The sequence below is a fragment of the Amborella trichopoda genome, chromosome 8 (genome assembly GCF_054954075.1).
Source record: "Amborella trichopoda isolate Santa Cruz 75 chromosome 8, AtrichopodaSantaCruz75HAP2 v2.0, whole genome shotgun sequence".
Lineage (NCBI taxonomy): Eukaryota > Viridiplantae > Streptophyta > Magnoliopsida > Amborellales > Amborellaceae > Amborella > Amborella trichopoda.
In genome coordinates this window covers 20544427-20558981 of record NC_142343.1, presented here as the reverse complement: position 1 = coordinate 20558981, position 14555 = coordinate 20544427, and the positions used below count along the sequence as shown (strand labels likewise).

The 14555-nt window shown below is 36.0% G+C and overlaps 1 protein-coding gene and 1 non-coding gene across 2 annotated transcripts; one reads left to right on the top strand and one right to left on the bottom strand.

The window, feature by feature from the left end:
* The first annotated feature begins 1803 nt into the window (after window positions 1-1803).
* LOC105421123 (protein FAR1-RELATED SEQUENCE 5-like) lies at window positions 1804-2554 on the top strand. The gene is made up of 2 exons (XM_088874678.1): window positions 1804-1896; window positions 2039-2554. The coding sequence occupies exons 1-2, from the start codon at window positions 1804-1806 to the stop codon at window positions 2552-2554; spliced, it is 609 nt and encodes a 202-aa protein (XP_088730804.1).
* Window positions 2555-4961: 2407 nt separating this feature from the next.
* Window positions 4962-8090, bottom strand: LOC18440386 (uncharacterized). Its single transcript, XR_002281995.2, has 3 exons — window positions 7328-8090; window positions 5817-6134; window positions 4962-5407 (listed from the first exon to the last, which is right to left on the bottom strand). It is a non-coding gene; the product is annotated as an uncharacterized LOC18440386 (transcript).
* Window positions 8091-14555: the final 6465 nt, after the last annotated feature.

The window sequence follows — 14555 nt, the reverse complement described above, 5'->3', positions numbered from 1 at the left end:
TAGGATCCCAATAACTAACCGTTGGATTTGGAGCAAATCTCGAGATGAGATTGGGAGGCTCACCGTCTAATTGGCTTCCCGTTAGGTTGCCGGTGACTTTCCTCTGCCTTTCTCTCTCTAAAAAAACCCTTTTGCTCCCGCTCTCTATGACTTTCCTCTGCCTCTCTCACTCTAAAATACTTCTTTGAAAAAGCCCTTTCCTCCCGCTCTTTGTGAAACTCTTTGCCTCACGAGAGTGTTTTCCTCGGCCTCTCTCGCTAAACGCTTCACAGTAGCGCTGCGCTTTGAAAATTTCCAAAACCCTTTTGTCCCCCGTTACCTGACCTGCACATTTGCACCTAGAAAGTCGGGGCTGCATTTTATATCTCCTCAGGGGGAATAAGAGACTTTCTCTCTCTACGAAATAGGCGAAGCAGCTGCTAAAGGGCAGCATGTTTAGAGAGTTGACAGAGCCTGGTTTTGGGCACAGTCGACGTCTCTCTTCTTCATCCACCAAACCCATTAGGGATACTCTCTTTCCAGGAGATGGAATTGGGTAATGTTTTTTCTTATTTCTTATTGGGTAAGATGAAGTAACCCATTTGGCCTACTTCTTCTTATTGGGTAATGTTTCTTTCTTACTGGGTATTCATAACCATCATCTCACCGTATTGCATGCAACAATGGATTCATTTCCACCAAAGGCATCATTCATTTGCTTCATTTTTTGTTTTCTTTTGTACCACGGTCTGTAATTTGACTTGGATTTTATGGTTTTTTTCGAATTGTGTGGAGCCTGACATGTTTTTGGCAATAGTTCAAATTGCTTATTATCAAAAACATAGGATTTGCTTTGATAACTTCATTGAATCTATTGCATACAATATCTGTTTTATATGGTCGATCTGGTTACTGGGGACCGATAATTATTGGCCTTAAATTCCCAATCTGATAATGTGATTTTACAGCATCATGGATTTTACTGTCGATTAAAATGAATACCCAAATTCCATCTCCATCTCATTGCTATTCTATGAGCCATTTAAGTTTCCAATCTGACTTACATTTCTCTTGTTTCATTTGCTAAATATTAGAAAACCAATTCATGAAGGAGATGAATTGATAAGAGTGCCCTATGTGCATTACCACTTGTTGGACCCTAATTTTCATGCTCGGCTAAAAAAAATTAATCACTGAATTTTCTTTTTGGTTCTATTTCTTCTAGAATACACTTGCTGGTTTTTGTAGGTGATGGTCAAGCAATGATGAAAATCATCTAAAGTTTAAAACTAATGGAAACCCATATTTGTTTGCCACTTATTTTTTGGCAATGCATAAAAATAGCAGCATCCTGTCATGAATTTGTTTGAATCTTGTTACCATTTAAACGAATTCATCCTGGGACTTGTACAAAAAATTAAATTCATCATAGGATGCTGCTATCGTGTTGCATTTCTACATAATAAGTATTCACTTAACTATTGCTTCCTGAGCTGCAGGCTTACTTTTAATCAGTCAAATAACCCTTATTTATGCCATGTGTTGCTATCTGACTACAAAAGTTGTACAATTTTGACTTGCATTGTTCTAGTCGTACGAGAGTTCATTTCAGTTTGTTTTTTGGGTTTCTGCTTTGAGGATGAATGTTTTGATTTACTGTGACATTTCTGATTTGATAGTATCGATCTTCCTTGAATTTGTACTAAATCTGTCTCAATTAAATTTTAGTACTCAGAGTCATTCTATGGACATAGGTTTTTTCTGCTGCCCAATGCCCATTAAGTGAGAAGAGACACCAAAAAGTTTTAAGGTTTCTTCGTTACCATGGAGGCAACCGTTGAAGATTATTCCTTATGGTATGGTGACAATGCGGAAGGAATTGATAGTTCTATCAAGGTCATGAGTGCTTCAGAATTGGTTAGTTTTTTTGTTCATGTTGAAATCTGACCAATCTTTTTTTATTGTGTTGAAGTCTGACCAATCATTTGAATGGCAACAGAATTGGTTAGTTTTTTTGTTCATGTTGAAATCTGACCAATCTTTTTTTATTGTGTTGAAGTCTGACCAATCATTTGAATGGCAACAGGCACCTGTGAAAAGTCTACATGAACTAGTGGAATCACATGCAAAACGTAGTAATGATGGTTCTAAGGAGCTTGGTGTTATAAACACTTGCAGTGAGGAAGATGAAAATAGAAGATTGGGAAGCTATCCAAATGAAGGTAACATTGCTTGTGAACCATTTGTGGGGATGGAATTTTTATCTGAGGAAGAAGCAAAATCATTCTATAATGAATATACGAGGCGAATGGGATTTAGCATGTGCATGGGAAATACAAAAAAAACACAACATGAAGGGGTCGTGCGCTCTCGTAAATTTCTATGCTCAAGAGAAGGATTTCGTTCAAGGAAAATTGATAGTGGAAAACCTACTCAGAAGGTACCAGACACAAGAGTTGGTTGCAAAGAAATGATGAAAATATGTAAGAAAGGTATTAACAAGTGGGTTGTTACACGGTTCGACAAGGACCACAATCATGTATTTGTAAGCTCAAGTAAGGTACGTTGTCTCTGATCGCATCGGGTTGTTTCTTAATGTAAGAGAAGTATTATTGATACTTTTCATAAAGCCGGGATTCCTATTAATACGATTATGAATGTTTTTAGAGTAGAATCTGGTGGAGACGGTAATTTAGGCCTAATGGATCGTGATTGCAGAAATGAGCTTAGAAACCTTAAAAATAAAAGTCTTGACAATGATGCTCAATTACTCTTAAATTATGTAAAGCGCATACAAAGTGAAAATCGTTCATTCTTTTACGCAATTGATGTAACTGATGATGGTCATTTAGAAAATATTTTTTGGATTGATGCTAGGTCAAGGAATGCATATCAATGTTTTGGGGATGTAGTGATTTTTGATACAACTTATAAGACAAATAGGTTTAAAATGCCTTTGCCCCATTTACGAGAATTAACCACCATACAAATTCTACTTTATTGGTTGTGCACTTTTGAGAGATGAAACCGAATCGTCATTTGTTTGGCTATTTGAGACATGGCTTTCAGCAATGAATGGTAAACATCCAATTACAATAATCACCGACCAAGACAAGGCCATACAAGGAGCTATTGCTCGTGTATTCCCAAACAGTGTTCACAGATTTTGCAAATGGCACATCTTTAAAAAGGTCAACGAGAAGTTGGATAGTATTTGCACAAAACATCCTACTTTTGTTAGGGAGTTCCTTAATTGTATTAATTGGACCGAAACAATTGAGGAGTTCGAGAGCTCATGGAGATTAATTATTGACAAGTATGAGCTAAAGGAAAATAACTGGTTAGTATATCATAAATGGATACCAATCTATTTGCGTGGTACATTCTTTGCAAATTGCTCTACTACCCAACGAAGTAAAAGTATGAACTATTTTTTCCACGGGTTTTTTAACTCTCTAACTGCCTTGCAAGAATTTGTACTTAAATATGAAAAGCCCTTGATCGCCGGTACAATGATGAATCCCATTTAGATCATGTCACCTCTTACTCTACACCAACTTTGAATGCAACACTACCTATGGAGAAACAAGCAGCAGATGCTTATACCTATTGAGGCAAAGAGCTATCCATGAGGAAGGTATTGAAAATCCATCACAAGTTTGCGGCAATGAAAGCAACATGGGAATAGCTATGACAATAAGTGAAGTAAATCAAGATTGTTAAGCAAGTAATGCTACACTGAAAAATCCATTACTGACAACAACAAAGGGCCACCATTCGATCAAAAGAATCAAATCACCAGCAGAGAAGCCGTCGCGAGGTTTGTTACATGTCGTATGTGCAACAAAGTGAGACATAATTCACGTCCTTGTTCATTGGTAAAAAGTAGGGATTCACACTTTTCAGGGGTAACATATTGATTATTTTGTAAATATTGATTACCTTATACTCTCTCTGTCTACCTTCTTCTTACTCTCGCCAGTTGTATGACAAGTTCTTTTGTTTTCTAACTTACTTTACAGATTTCAATGATAAATGCCATGCGCGGCTATGATTCAAGATTATAGTAGTCCCTTTTAGCTAAGATTTTATTATTATAGAGCCATGGCATACGTGCAAGCTAGTTAAATATATTTTGTTTCATATAATCATTTTTTTTATATATATTTATGATTTATTTTGGCCATGAAATTTGGAGCCCCTTAGTGATGATTTTTTTTACTCTTTACTTGCAGTTTGATGCAACCACAACATTTTGTTACCACTTTTGTGGATGAGTCCCACTTTTGTTATGGAACTACTCAGTGGTATAGCCCAACTCAGCATCTGACCCTCTCGCTCAAGAGGGAGCAACACAAAACAACAAACATGGGATATTTTTTAGTACTTTTTTTAGCACATGGTCCCCTTATTTTTTGTATATTAATTTCTTGTTTATATTTTGGATGTAAAGCATTTCTTGAGCCCCTTTACAAGATTTTGAATATAAACACCAAACTTAGAAATCCAAAGGATGGTTCAGTAGAGTATTTGGGTTAAGTTTGAGGTCAATGAAGATGTATGATGGGTCAATGGAGTATTTGGTTAATGCTAAGAATGGTGAAGATGAAGGGGACTTTATAAATGTCCTTGTGTACAAATCTTTTCTTGTTTATTGAAAATTGTCGGATGTGAAAATGTCACTTTTAGCAACAATGTAACAATGTATTACACAATATAGCATGAGAGAGAGAGATTGCAAGGTTTTTCACAAGTTTAATTTTTTCTAATGTGAATAGTGGGCTATTTGGGACGTTTGTATAGAAAAATACAATGTTACAAAAATACAGTTCCGATCATATTTTTCAGTATTATTATAGGTCGAATTATGATTTTTTCTTCTCTTGCTCTCACTCTCTCTCTCTACATACATGACCTATATTACATCATATCCGTAACATTGCATCTCATTAGATAACAAAAAAGTTCACAAAGTTAGATAATGAAAAGTTAAATACAAATTCTCCAATAATTAATGAAATAATGTTTCACATTACCAATTCACATTTTTACACATTTTGTTCTATACAATTCACATTTTTACACTCGATTCACATTTTTACATTCCAAGAAGGTGAAGAATCAAGCAGTTTGCGGGGGACTCTGGTATCTTGGGCTCTTGGATTTCAGGCTTGTGAGACATCTTCGGAAGAGGGACATGATTTATGTTGGGGAGAACCCCACCGTGAGGGAACTTTTGATAAAGAAACAACTGCAGGAAACCTCATGTGCTCATTGTATACATTGTCAAAAAAAGGGAGTACAAATGCTATGAGAAAGAACAAAATGTTTACGTATTCCCCTTAGAGAATACCATCATACATCAGTTATCAATTATGACCTCCTCATAGGCAATTTTAGGGTACTTCTTTGCAACCTCACGACAACACTGCAAGAACAGAACAAGAAAATCAACCATAAATGAGGAAGATGCGCACATCAGAGATGGGTGAAGGAGTAAAACAAACACTCAAAAAAACTGGTAAACTAATGGTGAGCTACTATATTTTGGGCCTTAAGAAAAAGGCCATCAGTTTTCCTCATAATGTTGGCTTTGTGTATAGCAGACACCCTTTGCCTTCCATGCGTCTTAGCATAGTGGAAAGCATATTCTGCTACTCTCAAGCTGGCCCGATGAGTAATTATCTTGAGACTTTCAACCACAACTCTCACTACCTAACCTCATATCGGGAAAAACTACAAGTTCATCAAATATAGCCCCAATTAACAAGAAAAACTACAATATCTTGATAATTTTACTTAGGGGAGAAAGTAAAGCACAATAAAGAGAGACTTACTTGATGTTCCAGGCCACTATACTCTCCTTTGGTGTTTTCACGAATAGTCACAAGGTTGACATCGTCATATCGAGTTTTGTAGCCAAGAAGGCTGTAGCAAGGTCTGACATTATCATACAAACCAAGCTCCTTACGCAGAGTAAGGCTCAATGACCTATGGCCCTTCCCAATTGGTGTAGCCATGGGACCTTCAAGCCAACATCGTTTCTTCTGACTGATTCCAAACTTTCCCATGTCAGGAAACTCCCTGTCCAAGGATCAACTTTGTCCCCTACATAGTGCTCTTCCCACTTAGGGCACTTGGGCAGCAGAGAAAACCTGTCCATAGAATGACTCTGAGTGCTAAAATTTAATTGAGATGGATTTAGCACAAATTCAAGGAAGATTGATACTATCAAATCAGAAATGTCACAGTAAATCAAAACATTCATTCTCAAAGCAGAAACCCAAAAAACAAAATGAAATGAACTCTCATACAACTAGAATAGTGCAAGTCAAAATTGTACAACTTTTGTAGTCAGATAGCAACACATGGCATAAATAAGGGTTATTTGACTGATTAAAAGTAAGCTTGCAGCTCAGGAAGCAATAGGAAAGTGAATACTTATTCTGCAGAAATGCAACACGATAGCAGCATCCTATAATGAATTTAATTTTTTGTACAAGTCCCGTGATGAATTTGTTTAAATGGTAACAAGATTCAAACAAATTCATGACAGGATGCTACTATTTTTATGCATTGCCATAAAATAAGAGGCAAACAAATATGGATTTCCATTAGTTTTAAACTTTAGATGATTTTCATCATTGCTTGACCATCACCTACAAAAACCAGCAAGTGTACTTTAGAAGAAATAAAACCAAAAAGAAAATTCAGTGATTATTTTTTTTTGCCAAGCATGAAAATTAGGGTCCAGCAAGTGGTAATGCATATAACGCAATCTTATCAATTCATCTCCTCCATGAATTGGTTTTCTAATATTTAGCAAATGAAACAAGAGAAATGTAAGTCAGATTGGAAACTTAAATTGCTCATAGAATAGCAATGAGATGGAGATGGAATTTGGGTGTTCATTTTAATAGACAGTAAAATCCATGATGCTGTAAAATCACATTATCAGATTGGGAATTTAAGGCCAATAAATTGTTGGTCCCCAGTAACCAGGTCGACCATATAAAACAGATATTTTATGCAACAGATTCAATGAATTTATCAAAACAAATCCTATGTTTCTGATAATAAGCAATTGAACTATTGCCAAAAACATGTCAGGCTCCACACAATTCGAAGAAAACATAAAATCCAGGTCAAATTACCGACTGTGGCACAAAAGAAAACAAAAAATGAAGCAAATGAATGATGCCTTTGGTGGAAATGAATCCATTGTTGCATGTAATACGGTGAGATGATGGTTATGAATACCCAGTAAGAAGAAACATTACCCAATAAGAAGAAGTAGCCCTAATGGGTTACTTCATCTTACCCAATAAGAAATAAGAAGAAACATTACCCAATTCCATCTCCTGGAAAGAGAGCATCCCTAATGGGTTTGGTTGATGAAGAAGAGATACGTCGATTGTGCCCAAAACCAGGCTCTGTCAACTCCTTAAACAAGCTGCCCTTTAGCAGCTGCCTCATCGATTTCGTAGAGAGAGAAAGTCTCTTATTCCCCCTGAGGAGATATAAAATGCAGCCCCGACTTTCTAGGTGCAAATGTGCAGGTCAAGTACGGGGGACAAAAGGGTTTTGGAAATTTTCAAAGCGCAGCGCTGCTGTGAAGCGTTTAGAGAGAGAGGCAGAGGAAAACACTCTCGTGAGGTAGAGAGTTTCACAAAGAGCGGAGCAAATGGGTTTTTTCAAAGAAGTATTTTTGAGGAAGACAGGCAGAGGAAAGTTACAGAGAGCGGGAGCAAAAGGGCTTTTTAGAGAGAGAGAGGCAAAGGAAAGTCACTGGCAACCTAATGGGAAGCCGGTTAGACGGTGAGCCTCCCAATCTTATATGGAGATTTGTTCTAAATCGAACGGTCAGTTATTGGGGTCCTATATACAAGTCGGTAGGGGAGGGTCGTATACCATCATCATTATTGATCCGATAGGACTTATCTCTATCCATATGTATAATATTCGAAAGGATAACCATTAAAATTGACACGGCTATTTAGAAAAGTTATTATATAAATGTGGGATTTAATTTTTTCGTAAATCCGTATCAAATTTAATAGTGATTTTTTGGAGTCCTACACACATAGATGGAAGAAAGTCCCATAGGATCATTTCTCTATTATTGGGTGTTGTTTATATAAGGTCGAGGTAGTAATCAACGTAAGGTGTACCTTGAAATAGTATCAAAAATGTTATTTCAATACTATAAATCTTTGTGATGGCCTGCAAATTTATTTTCATCTATAGTTATAAAATTTAAAAGCTTAAAAAATAGTGTTGATCAAGTAGATCTATGAACACTTGATAATCTTGAAATTTTATAATCCAAAAAATGCATTATAAGATGCTTTATTTCAAAGACTTGAAATCTATTTTTTCTCATGTTCATACATCTTGAGGTCAAAAGATCAATTTGAGAAGTTTTTGGCATTGAAACAACCCCTTCTAGTGAACTTTTTGAGGTGTGCCTTAATTTGATTGTTTAGGGCCTCTCCCTGATATAAACTTTTTCCCTTATTATTATTGGGTGGTTTATTATTAATTAAAAACGGGTGAGGTTTGTATGGAGCCTAGGGTCTAAACAATCGAACTAAAGCCCACCTTTAAATATTGTTGCGAAATGTCGTTTCAATACTGTAAATCGTTGTGATAGTATTAAAATATATTTTCATGTCTAATTATATAATTTAAAACTTAAAAAATAGTGTAAATCTAGCAGATCTATGAAAACTTAAAAAACTTGAAAATTTATGATAAAAAAAATGTGTTACAAGATGCACTATTTCTAAAACTTGAAATCCATTTTTTTCTAATATCAATTCATCTTGATATCGAGATGATCAATTTGAGGATTTTTGAGCATCAAAACAACATCTTCTAGTCAAATTTTTGATGTGGGCTCTAATTTGATTGTTTAGAGCCTCTGCTCTATGCAAACTTTTTCCATTAGAAATTGAGAATGGATTGAGAGTGTGTGGAACTTCTTAACATCAGTCTTGGACCATATTGTTAACACGTATGGCCATAAGGCCTAGCGTGACTTTGCCTACAATTGTGGGATGGGAGTCCTACAATCGTGGGAGGAATCCTATTCTTATCACATCCAATGTTCACATGAACCAACGTCCATATGAACATTGGATAAATGTCTCTAAGATCAGGGAAGACCCTTCCTTAGCGACCCATTGGAAAGATAACCGTTAAGCCCTTTTCTTCTCCCTATAAAATGGAAGCTAAAGAAGAAACACAGAGCTTCATCTATAAACATTCAACTCCTCTTCTCTCTCTCAAAAAGGCAAAAAATATCCGAGCTCTGATATTACCAGACTCACGACACTTTTCTCTGATCTCGGGTTGATATCATATGCGCGCCATTAAGTTTTTGCTAACATTGGTATCAGAGCCGCCAGATTCCATCTTCCCTAATTTTACTTTGAATTTTTTTTAGAGATAGAGCTTGTGTGATTTGTTTGCTACGATCTATGCCCAATGTTTTGTGTATAAACCGTGCTCCTGTATATCACCCGCCACTATCTTATCTTGGTTCACAGTGTTGATTAAATGATAAGTATCATACATACTACTTTACATATACATAGGGCACTTCAACTTTGAAGCTTTCATCGCCATGGTTTTCTCTACGGATGCGGTATCATGTCTATCATTAAGTTACAAAAGATAACTTTTATTCCATTCTCTTATTTATCCTTAGTCTTTATTTATCTCTTGGAAATAAGCGATTTTTATTTTGGATGCGTTATTTCCATACCTCGTGAAAATAAGTAACTCACGCATTGGATTACTCTCTCTAAACCCCAGTTGACCTTTCTTTTTTTCTCCCTCTCTATTGAAATCAGACCGTTCACAAATCACAATCTTCTATCAGAAAGAAAATTTAAAGAGTCAAGGCCAACGATCCCGATATAATTCACAGGAAGCTCTCAATCCTGATTTCAAAAATTTGACACCTCCTCTTCCTCTGTGCACATATATATTTTTTTGAACTTCATTTTTCTTGTTTTTGACGGTCTGATATGTTTTGTTCATTTTGGCTATTGAATTGGGAATTATATACATGAATTGTTCTCAGTTCAATATTCTTTGATTAATTAGGCTCTCTTGATAGTTTATATGTTATTGGGCAATTTTTTGTTTTGTGACTGTGATTTTGTGATTCATGTATTGGGATTTATCTATAAAGGCACATTATTTTGGCAGATATTTTAATTGGAATACTTTGGTCTTTTCTGTTTCATTTATTTGCACTTGGGTTTTGTTTTTAATTGCTGATCCAAGAAGGGTACTTGCTTTTGCCATTGTTCTTGGTATATTGTTTGATGAACCATCAATATTATTTGTTATTGGTGGTCAAAGCCCAATTTTAGTTGCATTAATATTTTCACATTGGAATAAATATGTGCTTATACTACTTGGTAATACTCTCGCTGAAGTTGCTTGTTTATATTGGTGATATTGCACACACATACTTGATATTGCTTTTGCACCCCAAATAAATAATATAAAGGGGAATTTTATCCTTGATAATTGTAGTGCTTGCTTGTAGTTTTGGAGATTGCCTATTCCATAAATTTTTTTCAAGGCATCAATTATTAACTGACATTATTTGTGAAATAATTGCGGCTCTCTCTGTACAAGTATTGATCACATATTAATTTTTTGGTGCCTTGTTTAGCGTCTTTAGAACTTAGAAAGGATTAGTTTGCTCACACAAAACTTAGCAAATGGCCAGTAGAATTGTAATGGCTGAACTTTCTAAAGTTGAAAAATTGAATGGAAATAGTTTTAGGATGTGGAAGAGGAAGATGTTTTATATTCTCTTCCAAGATAGAAAAATATATATACTAAGAGAAGATCTACCAGAAGTTGGTGATAAACCAACTGAAGAAGAAAGAAAAAGGGTATAAATTTTTTTAGAAGATGACCTCATAGCAAAAACATTTTTGTTAACTTTTATGCAAGATGACTTTATTAAGGTTTTCAAGCATCATGAAACATCTAAGAAAATACTAGAGGCAATAAAAACTAAATATGACTCAACCTCTGAAACACACCTCTAATTGCTATTAGTGCAATATAATTCATTTAAGATGAAAGAGGTAATAATGCAGTGGAATATGTTAACAATATGCTCGTTATGGCTAAGGTTTTGGCCGTTGTTGGGAATGAAGTCCCCGAGCGCATGCAAGTTTCCACTATCTTAAATAGTCTTCTACCTTCATGGAGGATGGTAACAATTGCACTTAGGTTGAATGCAAAATCTCTTACATTCGAGGACCTACCTATGCAACTAGTCTTATCGCAAGAGCACATGAACAAAGATAAAAGGAGTGAACTCATGCTTGCTCAAGGACCTCCCAAATTTAGCCAACAAATGCCTGATAACCAAAAATTTCAAGGGAAGTTTAACAAAAGGAACAATAATTAAGCCCTACAACTAAGAAACTAAATATGGACCGCCAAAATACTTCGTATCTGGTCAGCCAGGTCACTTCAAGGACTGCTGCTCATAGAATAGAAACCCGTAAAATCCAAAGAATAGCTGGAATAGAAGCAAGAGGTGTGAAGTTGTTTGTGTGGTCTCTGAGTGCCTGCTGGCAGACCACGACATTAAAGGATGGTGGGTAGACTCAGGTGCTAATCGGCACAACGCAAGCTCAAAAGGCCTCTTCGAGGACTTTAAAGAAATAAAAGCCGGGGAGAAGCCCATCTACATGGGGAACAATACCTATTCTGATGTATTAGGTATAGGAATTTGTAGGTTGTATGTTGGGACAGTCGATCTTGTATTAACTGATGTATATTTTATCTCTTGTATGAGATAAAATATTGTATCTGTTTCCTTACATATTAGAAAAGGCTTTGAAGTCTGTTTCCAATCATTAAAAGTATCAATCAGAAAGCGTGAACAAATTTATATTTGGGGACACTTAGTTGATGACCACAACTTGTTCTTACTTCATGTAAATGAGAAAGCTGATAATAAAATTTCATCTTATTTTGGTTATATTGATTGTGTAATGGTTGTTGATGCATATACTTGACATCTTAGGCTTTGCCACATAGAAAAAGACAAAATGAATAGGTTAATAAAGAAAGGTCTTATTCCAAATCTAAATAATGAGGAATTTCTATCCTGTCAGCACTAATTGTCAGAAAAGATGATTAGGAAATCATTCAATAAAAGGGAGACAACTAATGAGTTATTGAATGTGGTCAACTCAGACATTTGTGGGGCTCCTCAATCTTAAAACTCATAGAGGGATGTCATACTTCATCACTTTTATAGATGATTTTTCTATATTTAGATACATTTATCTAATTCACCATAAATCAGAAGCTTTAGAAAAATTTAAAATATATAAAAGGGAAGTAGAAAATCAATTGGATATGAACATCAAAGTTCTTAGAACTGATAAGGGAGGTGGATACACATCTGAAGCTTTCAATGCTTATTGCCAAGAATATGGTATTAAAAGACATACTACTATGCCTTATACGCCACAGAAAAATGGAATAGCTGAAAGGCGTAATAGAACCCTCATAGAAATGACTAGATCCATGATGGCTCATGCTAATCTACCCAAGACCTTTTGGGGAGAAGCAATAAGCACATCCATGTATATTCTTAATAGAGTTCCAAATAAGGCAATATATTTTACCCCTTATAAACTGTGGACAAGTAGAAAACCTAACATATCCAACATAAAGAAATGGGGGTCTATCATGACCCCGCCCCTTAACCCTTGTCAGAGGGCGACAGAGCGCAGGATCGCTACCAGACGTAGCGAACGTCACTCAGATGGTAGCGGCTCAAAGTATAAAAACACCGAATCGAGAGCAAACCACGAAAGAAAACTAGAATAAATCCATTCATCAAACAAGAGTCAAACCAATGGTACAACCATTTCATTCATTCAATATCGAAAGTCTTTATAATTCTTAGAGGCACTACTGGCCCAAAATACACAAAATGAAGTATACATCATGCTGCTGAAATCACCAAAACATAGTGTGAAAGTATTCGGAAGATGGCTTCTCAAACTTCTTAATTTCGGGCTTCGAGCCTTCAAACTGCCACCCACCTTTAGCACAGTTGCCACCACCCTTCACTTTACAGTTATGAGATTAAGATGGAATGAGATAAAATCCCCGTAAGTAGATCACTACCCTTCCATTCCTGACTAACAGTGTATATATATATATATATATATATATATATATATATACACACACACACACACACACATGATAACATGCCCATAGTTCATCAGAAATTGTATTTGTCTTACAGAGTGTAGTCACATATCAGAGTACACATGAATGCTATATAACGAGGGTAAGAATAAGTTAACAGAGCATTACTTGTTTTCAAAATGACATGTACCAGTTATCGTCATATAGTCTTACAGAATACAGAATTCAGATAAACAGAACAGATTAATTTACTCCCGAAGTAGAAGCCACATCAATCAGGCTTAGCCAATTCTGTAACTTGGAATTTCTACCCTCATTTAGGAGGGAGGATAATGATAAGTGGGTGCCCCAATTCATAATATCCTTACTCACGCACACATCCCCAGCACACTTTGGGGTTTTTGATAGGCTGAGGCCTTGCAAGACATGACCCTCACTTGTGCCTTAGGTGAGAGGGCGTTACACTACCATTAAAGGACCAAATACGTAGTGCCCATGACAATTACGGGGGCGCGACCCTCCATGTTATTTACAATTATATCTTGACTCCACTCCTATCATAGGAGTCGAGGTACATAATACCCGAGTACCAATAGAGGACCCATTGCGTAGTGGTCACAGAATCAGAATATCCACTACAATGGAGGACCCATTGCGTAGTGGCAAAAAATAACAGGATAACATAATTCAAATAACAAAATCAGAATATCCACTACCAATGGAGGACCCATTGCGTAGTGGCCAGAAATCACAGAATATCAGTTTTCATATAACAAAGTCGGAATATTCACTACCAATGGAGGATCCATTGCGTAGCGAACATGACATGTATATCAGTATCAATATGACTGAAATCACAGTATCCACTACCAATGGAAGCCCCATTACATAGTGGCTAGAAATCAGTATTTATATAATTAATAGTATCAGATTCGTGTTATAACAATATCAACATGATATGATTGCATTATCAGAGTCACAGAGTTTTAGTGTCAATGTCACATTTCCTACAATTTCAAGCAGCGACATCCGATCAAAACCTGGTCATAACTCTCAATTCCTTTGGAAGTTAAAAATGGTTCCAGAACTAATTTTGCATTAGACACTCATACCTTTCAAATGGGAGTGGTTTGAAGATAATTGGGCCCCGTTTGACCTCTTAAAGGTTCTGAGAGATGAGGGTTAACTAGCTGCACTCGGCTGTGTACAGTGGGCAGCGAGGTACCCTGCTCAATATCACTATAACTTTTAGACTGTGAGGTAACTTGTGATAGTTTCAAAATAAAATTTTAAGCCAAGTCGTATATCTTTCTAACAAGGTAAATTTGAAAGCATTTTGATTCCACTTGGTGGTTCAAAGA